We start from the raw sequence: 9,036 nt of genomic DNA, 5'->3' as shown, positions 1-9,036 counted from the left end.
ATTGGTGAATTTATGCCGCTGACTTTCAGAGTGCTTACTGATAGAGTTACTACCATATCAGGCGGCTGCTGGGGCTTCTGGGGCGGGCGTGCCTTCCCGGGCGGCTGGCCTGCCCTGGATGTCCCGCCCTGCCTGTGGTATGCAAATTAGCTGCCATCTTTGTCTTTGTTGGCGGTTAATTTGCATATCATGCTGATTAGCCAATGTGAGGCGTAGTGAGGGTACGGTCAATTACCATGTTTGTCTATTATTAGGTAGGATATATACATATATATATGTTCAAGATGTCAACTGAGTATAATAATACTTAAGATATAAAAGCTGCCCTGACTGGTTTGGCCCAGTGGATAGAGTGTTGGCCTGCGGACTGAAGGGTCCCAAGTTCGATTCCAGTCAAGGGCATGTACCTTGGTTGCGGGCACATCCCCAGTGGGAGGCGTGCAGGAGGCAGCTGATCGATGTTTCTCTCTCATTGATGTTTCTGACTCTCTATCCCTCTCCCTTCCTCTCTGTAAAAAGTCAATAAAATATATTTTTTAAAAAAAAGAGATAAAAGCTAACATGAAATCTAAAATGTTCTAATACCAAGAAGAGTAATATAAGAGGGCATTTGATTTTTTAAATTATTATAAATAGAGGAGTCTATAAAATATACATCAGTTTACAAAGTCTGGATATACAGTGTTTCTATCTGAATAAGTAGAAAAGACTAACTAGAGGGAATTATGAGTAAGCAAACCAGACCTTGTGAAAGTAGAAAATATATCAAGAACAAAAGGAATGACTGACATAAGGATTATACATAATAATAAGGTACAAAGAGGATCCAACCATTAATCTGCACCAGTGATCACCTGAACTCAAAAAGCAGCTAGAAAGAAGTTTCAATGCTATAATGCAAAATTATAACTTAACCAAATGCCCTAAAGAAAAGAGCTAAAAATATAGACTGGATTACTCAAATCCTAGAAATGAAAGCTCTAGGTGGCTCTATTAATAGCAGGATGCTAATAAGCCATACATAGCTTCTAGTAATTGTAAGAGACTACATCAATATATAATAATGCCAGGATAATGGGTTACATAATGCTGGATAAGCAAAATCTAAAGTACTCATCATTTCTAGTAAAAGCTCCAGGGTAAAAACACATCATTCCAGGAACAACTAAAACCTATATAAAAAGTGTGATATTACAAAGCTTTTGGTCATAAGTTCAGTTATTAAAAGTAGCCCCATCACAGAATCAGTGGTTCAGGTTTGAAATATTCTGGGAAAAGCAATCAGGAACTATGCCTTAACCAAAATCAATAATTAGTTAATAACCCAAATTCTAAAACCTTGAATTGACTGGAGTACTTTTCCTTTTCTTTTGGTCTATTAAGATTACTATAACTTTCTAAAGATTAAAAAAATAACCTACTACTAGAATCATAGGAAAATATAAAAATACGTATCTTGTAATCTTAAGAAGACAAAGCATGGTTAATGAGTATCTTGTTTATTTAGGGTGATTGGACCATTCAAAAGAATCAACCATACTACATTTGTAATAGTAATTCTAACTGCTTAAAGGTATCTAATTAAATTTGCAATCAAACTTTAAATATTTTTTCTCTCTCTTTTTTTAAAGCTTTTATTTTTTAAAAAATATATTTTATTTATTTTTACAGAGAGGAAGGGAGAGGGATAGAGAGTTAGAAACATCGATGAGAGAGAAACATCGATCAGCTGCCTCCTGCACACCTCCTACTGGGGATGTGCCCGCAACCATGGTACATGCCCTTGACTGGAGTCAAACCTTGGACCTCTCGGTCCGCAGGCCAACGCTTTATCCACTGTGCCAAACTGGCTAGGGCACTTTAAATATTTTTTACAATTAGTTTTTAAATTATTATTTTTTTTTCTTAGATATATGCATTCCATTATTTGAGCCTTAAACACAATGCAAACAGTTCTGAATGCTCTGCTCTGCATACAAAAGCCTCTAGGACCTTATAGAATCTGATTAATAGTTATAATCTCTTCAAGTCAGCGACTGTTGTATTGGACTTCATGTCATCAACTGCTAGCACAGTGCTTGTACTGCAGTTAGTTTTCAATAAATGTTTTTTTAAAATATATATATTTTTTGATTTTTTACAGAGAGGAAAGGAGACGGATAGAGAGTTGGAAACATCGGTGAGAGAGAAATATCGACCAGCTGCCTCCTGCACACCCGCTACTGGGAATGTGCCCGCAACCAAGGTACATGCCCTTGACCGGAATTGAACCTGGGGACCCTTCAGTCTGCAGCCTGGCGTTCTATCCACTGAGCCAAACCGGTTAGGGCTTCAATAAATGTTTTTAAAAGGAAGTATAAATGACAATAATGATTATAAAAACCCAACAAACAAATAAATCAAATTGGTCTCTTTACCTGCTTTTTTTTCCCCCTTTTGACCTGGAACTGGTTCTACGCCATCTTGGCCTTTCCTCATTAACATGGCAAGTGATGCATCATGAGCTCTGAACAGGTCCACAACCTCATGTAAGGCAACATCTGTTATTAGGTCACAGCTCAGGACCAGTACGTCTGTCTGTCAAATGGAAAAGGGGAAAGTCAGTATCACAAAGGACAATGGATCACCCAAATCAGTAAAAATTACAGTGGCTTAGAAACATTGTAAAGATTGTATGTGTGGATGACAGTGGGCAGGACAAGGAGCAGGGGGTGGGGCTAAGAAAGAAAGAGATAATAGCACTCTTCAAATACTTGACAGTCTTCAGGAAGAACCAAATTTTACCTGAATAGCCCAAGACCAAAACTAAGAACAAACGGAAAATATGAACAGAAGTGTTTTTGGTTTTCATATTAACTTGTGTCTGTTAATCAGAGCTAGTCAAAAAAGAATATTTTTTTAAAAAAAATATATTTTATTGATTTTTTACAGAGAGGAAGGGAGAGAGTTAGAAACATCGATCAGCTGCCTCCCGCACATCTCCCACTGGGGATGTGCCCACAACCAAGGCACATGCCCTTGACCGGAATCGAACCTGGGACCCTTCAGTCCACAGGTCGACGCCCTATCCACTGAGCCAAACCAGTTTCGGCAAAAAAGAATAATTTTGTTAGGAAATGAATCATTAGAAATGCTTGGGCAGAACCTGGATTATTGCTTGTAGTGATTCATTTATCTAACACTTACTCAGCACTTACTCTATGCTCAACTAAGTCCTATTGTGGAACTTGGAGGAAATTTAGACTGTGTATGTGCCATCAGTTGGCTCAGACTCCTATGAATGAGTGCTGTCCACAATGTCCTGTCCTCAATATCCCTGCTCAGCTCCTTTCGATGCATGCCTATGGCTTCCTTATGGAGTCAATCCATCTCATATTTGGTCTTTCTCTTTTCCTGATACCTTCTATTTTCCTAAAAACCCCTGCCTTTTCATGATGAGCCTGAAGTAGGACAGCTTCGGTTTTGTCAGTTTTGCTTTCAGCAATGTCACAGGTTTAATTTGCTCTAGGACCCACTTGTTTGTTTTTCTGGTGTCCAGGGTATCCATAGCGCTCTTCTCTAAATCCATATTTCAAATGAATAGCTTTTTTTCCCTATCAGCCTTCGTCACTGTCCAAGTTTTCTTTTTTTAAAAAAATATATTTTATTGATTTTTTACAGAGAGGAAGGGAGAGAGATAGAGAGTTAGAAACATCGATGAGAGAGAGACATTGATCAGCTGCCTCCTGCACATCTCCTACTGGGGATGTGCCCGCAACCCAGGTACATGCCCTTGACCAGAATCGAACCTGGGACCTTTGAGTCCGCAGGCCGACGCTCTATCCACTGAGCCAAACCAGTTTCGGCCACTGTCCAACTTTTGCATCTATACATAGTAATTAGGAATACAAGGGTGTAGATAATCTTAACCTTGGTTTCTAATGACAAATCATCACTTTTGGTGATCTTTCTGGGACTAGAAAGTATTAAATATGACAGGCTAAGAAAAGCTATTTATATATTTTAAACAAATCTCTACATAAACATTCTGTCATATTTTATCATAAATACAGAAAACAAGTCCAAAAATAATGAATTGGAAAATAAAATTCCTTAAGTTGCAATTTAAATCAACTACATCAATGTTTCTCAATAACACACCTGCAGTTTCCCAGAGATACCTCAGAGAAAGGTTGTTTGCTACTGCCCTTTCTGAGTCAACCAAGACAGCTCCTCTTTTATTAATTTTATTGTCTAGGCTTCTGTATAAGCTTTGGTTTGGAAAACAGATTCTGCTACTTTTAAAAGTCTGAAAAACATTGTACTAAATTATCCCAGATTTAAAAATAAAGTGAATATCTGTATTCATGGAAATTTTTCTAAGTGGTTCCAACTTTTCTAAGATTTTAATTTAAAATCAAGTTTCTGTGTTGGGTGGGAAAATGGATGATTTAAACTCATATTCTACTACAGCAAAGGGTTGTCTTTGCTCAGAAAGTAAGGCTCAATGTTTAGGATGCCTTGTCTTATTGCCTGAAATTTCTTATTCTGAATACACATGCTCCTCAACTTAGGATGGATGGGGTTATGTCCTAATAACCCCATCGTAAGTTGGAAATATCATTAAGTTGAATATACATTTAATGCACCTAACCTACTGAACATTATAGTTTAGCCTAGCCTACCTTAAACTTGCTCAGAACACTATATCCAAAAAACTCTGGTAACAGTACACTATAGAGTATTAGTTATTTGCCTTCATGACTGCGTGCCTGACTGGGAGCTGTGGCTCACTGCCCCCCGGCCCAGCATCACGAGAGAGTATCATACTGCATATCGCCAACCGAGGAAAAGATCAAAATTCAAAATTCTAAGTACAGTTTTTACTGAATGCTTATTGCTTTAGCACCAATGTAAAGTCGAAAAATCATAAGAGAAATCATCATAAGTCAGGGACCATCTGTATAGAATCTGTACCAGAACCATCATTTCTTTTCCTACATATAACTTACTATTTACAGCCTAAACAATTCCTTTTGAAGGCCTTATCTTAAGATTAAGAAGTTCAAATTTGGACTTTTTTTTCTACCCTTCTGCTTCTCTCTTCTTTTTTTAAAAAATATATTTTATTTATTTTTTACAGAGAGGAAGGGAGAGGAATAGAGAGTTAGAAACATCGATCAGCTGCCTCCTGCACACTCCCCACGGGGGATGTGCCCTCAAGCAAGGTACATACCCTTGACCGGAATCGAACCTGGGACCCTTGAGTCCACAGGCCGACGCTCTATCCACTGAGCCAAACCGGTTAAGGCTCTCTTAATTCTGAATTCTGAATTTTTAAAAAAAGAAGTCCCTAAAAACATTCTTTTTTTAAGGGAAAAAAATTGCTATGCTCACCATCCAGGAACTACCAAATATTAATAAATCAGCCCACATACATGCAAGCTAAGGAAGAAATAGCCTGAAGAATCATACTTATTTATTTTAAAATATATTTTTATTGATTTCAGAGAGGAAGGGAGAGGGAGAGATAGAAACATCAATGATGAGAATTACTGATTGGCTGCCTCCTGCGTGCCCTCCACTGGGGATCGAGCCCACAACTCGGGCATGTGCCCTTGACCGAAATTGAACCTGGGACCCTTCAGTCCATAGGCTGATGCTCTATCCACTGAGCCAAACCAGCTAGGGCGAATCCTACTTCTTATAACAATGCTTAGAAAGACAGAGCTGGGCCATTACTAAAGACATGTCATTACAGAAGTTGCTCCATCCTATATAATAAAAGGCTAATATGCAAATAGTCCGAACGATGGAACAACAGGAACAACCGAACTATGACGTGCACTGACCGCCAGGGGATGTGAGCGGAACATGGCGGGTGTTGGCCGTGGCAGGATGGTGGAGCAGATGAGCAGGCGTGTAAGACCAAAGCAGGATGCCGGTCGCTGTCATCAGGGCAAGCCTCTGGTGGTTACTGAAAATTCTTTGCTCCTGCGCGCCGCAGTCCCGCCTGGTGCTCGCACCTGCTGCTGGCCCTGCTCACACCCACTGCCAGTGCTGGAACTGCTACTCGCACACACTGCCGGCACCGGCCTCGCTTGCACCTGCTGCCAGTGCCCGGCGATGGTCCTGATCGCTTGGCGCCATCAGCAGGTGAGAGCGGCCCTGATTGCCCCTGAGGGCTTCTCCACCTCCCCTTGCTCCTGAGGAGTGATCAGGGCAGCAGCTGCCAATCACTCTGCGCCTTCAGCGGGTGTGAGTGTGGTTGCAAGCGTGGCTGGTGCCATCAGTGTGTGGGAGCGACGGTGGCGGGAGCGGGGTTGCCAAAAATAGGGGACCAGGGCCCACGGCGGGAAGGGCTGGGTGGTGGCGAGGAGGATGGTCTGAGACCTGCCCCTGTGCCTACTGCAGCCTCTTGGCCCACAATTCCTTTCGAGGTACATGAATTCGTGCACTGGGCCCCTAGTTTCATTATAATGAAAATGACAGTTTGCTAATGGAAGAAAAGCTTTCTATTTTTCTAAGCTTCTCTAATAAGATGACTGAGATTTGCAAGCTGACTGTTCTTCAATTAATTCAATTTTAAAGTATACTTCAAAGTGAAGAAAATGACACCAATGCAGATGCCTCTTAATTGTGTCAATGTTGCCTTGGAAAATGACTGCTGTTATAATTCAATATCTGCAAAAAATTAATCTGTCAGTATAGTGAATACCAAACAAGTCCTGCATAATTGTCAATAGTCCACAAACTCATATTTCTCTTTGCTTTTAGATGACTTTTTGCTAAGCTGAATGCAAAATCCCCAAGGAATATAAGGAACAGGCCCCTCCTCCCAATGTTTGGTTGCCATCTGTTCTCATTTTGAAAAGACAGGCATTGATCTGAAAGGTCAGGGTCTGGGATACAGATGGAGTGCTACCCCTCAGGCCCTCTCCTGCCTTAACAAGAATGCACCATGTAAGACTCGCTGAGACCAAACACATTCCCATTCTCTTCCAAAGGAAAGTCTTTGCTATCTGATCAATGTACTTTGTTTCCAAAGCTATAAATCCTAGAAGAAGAAATAAAAGTCTAAAAGGAAAACTAAATAATCTTCACATCTCTGTAATACTATCCATTTTCCTTTATATTTTTATAAGTCAGCGATTTTCAACCAGTGTGCCACAAGAGACACATCAATGTGCTGCAAGAATTTTTAAAGCATGCAATACCTTACTATTTAGTCATGGGCACTGACCTCTTCTCCCTTAGATTGGCAAATTTAGCCGTCTGCTGTGAATGAATCAAAATTATACCTATTTTCTTTTGTCAGATTGGCAAAAAAAATAATATACTTTTTTTGATGTGCCACAGAATTTCAGTAATTAGTTTATGTGTGGATGAGATGAAAAATGTTGAAAATCAGTTATAAGCTATAAGAGAAAGAAATTACTATTGTTTTGATTTTTATTCTACAAATGTAAAGCCCAGTGTAGAAATGCAAATGTTCTTCTACTAACTGGAGTCCAGAGAGAAAAAGCTGAAAAACTGTTAAGAACCAGAAGTGTTTCTGATCATGTGTGACCACAAGCAATGAATAAACAGACTGTTTGGACTGTAAAGCAAGTGTACAGTATATCTGAAATGCAATTAACTTGAAAGTGCCCCAGACACACTAGCCCTCAGCTGCCTTGTGTTTGGGGAGACCACTTCTTTTCTAACACCAGCAGTATGCCCCTTCTTCTGCAGAGCCCAACTGGAATCCCCACAGATCTCCCTACTCACTATTTTAATAGTCCTCAGTATGCTTCACCCCAAGCCTGCTTCTTTAGAGAAGCCAAGGCAGTGTCAAGGGCGGAAAGCACAGCTCTAAAGGACAGCAAATGTGTGTATTTGTGACAAAGTGGAAACATACAAGGTCTTCAAGGGAAGGCGGAAGACAGCACTTTAGTGTTTGGGGAAAATCAAGACACCCAGGAATTCAAATCTAAATTGCTGCCAGTTAGTCTTGGCTAAAGCAAACAAATTAAGCAGAGAAAACCCAATTACCAAGTCAGGGCAAAGCCCAGAACTCTCTCATTACAGGAATATTTTCAATCAAGCCAAAAACCACTGAGTAAAACTAGAAGAAAAAAACAAAAGTTAAATTAGAAAACCGGATGTATGTGTGTGTGGCGGTAATGGTAGAGTGGGAGGTGGGGAGAGCTACTGGGAATAGACTCTTTTCTTTTCCTGGCAGCTGTTCCATGACAGATTGTTATAAATAACACAATCTGACAAATAATTTCCCACAGCAAGGAGAAGGAAAACATACTTACTCCCCTGGAAAAAACTGTCAGGGCAAGGTAACTAACATGCTTTTACCCACCCATCACTTCTACAAACCATGGCTATGATCCAAATCACCACCCTGTAACTCCACCCCTGCCCATATGGAACTAATGAGTTCAGTTACTTGGTTATGACTATGAATGATCACAATTTACATTCTCCTATGTAGTCCAATCCCAATCCGATACCCAAGAGTAGTTTGTTTGGTGCTTTAATAAACATCAATGGCTAGCTGCAAAAGATTCCCAGTCTGCAGTCCCAAAATGTACAGTAAAGAGCCAACTGCCATTTTGTTTCTACTGAGTTTGGGGCATTAGGTGCAGGATGGAATGAGCAATTCAATCTATAACAAATGTGATAACCTTTAGGCTGAGAGCTAAATAGCCTTCCTGTGATCCTTAGCTTAATCACAGTATCACCACCATCTAGATCTAGAGTCAGAAATCTGGCCACAGTCTAGGACTGATGTCTTCCCTCTCTTATCCAGTCCCCTACCCAACATCTCACTGGTCTCCAAGTCCTCTTCTTTTATCTCCACTACCTTAGTTCAGGCCTTGAAATATTTTTCCAGTCTCTTAACTGGTCTCTCTCTCACTCTAGTTTTCCCTTATTCTAATCCATACTCCTATTCCATACTCCTATTCCACTACATATTTCATTTCCCTGCTGAAAGCCAGCCTAAAATAGTGTTCTCCAGGATTGCGGGGAGGTCGAAGATGTAGAGAGGTAGAAGAGGGAGCA

The 9,036-nt window shown here is 40.3% G+C and overlaps 1 protein-coding gene across 2 annotated transcripts in view; it reads right to left on the bottom strand.

The window, feature by feature from the left end:
• The window catches only part of EIF2B3 (eukaryotic translation initiation factor 2B subunit gamma), an 89,739-nt gene that overhangs the window by 54,207 nt on the left and 26,496 nt on the right, over positions 1–9,036 (bottom strand). For both annotated transcript variants that reach the window (XM_006769253.2, XM_006769254.2), the window contains exon 4: positions 2,418–2,577. In XM_006769253.2, coding sequence (XP_006769316.1) covers positions 2,418–2,577 — 160 coding nt within the window. The remainder of the gene's footprint in view (positions 1–2,417; positions 2,578–9,036) is intronic.

This window comes from Myotis davidii, unplaced genomic scaffold (assembly GCF_000327345.1).
Source record: "Myotis davidii unplaced genomic scaffold, ASM32734v1 scaffold924, whole genome shotgun sequence".
Taxonomy (NCBI): Eukaryota; Metazoa; Chordata; class Mammalia; order Chiroptera; family Vespertilionidae; genus Myotis; species Myotis davidii.
The sequence above is the reverse complement of the archived record's forward strand: the minus strand, read 5'-3'. Positions and strand labels throughout refer to the sequence as shown.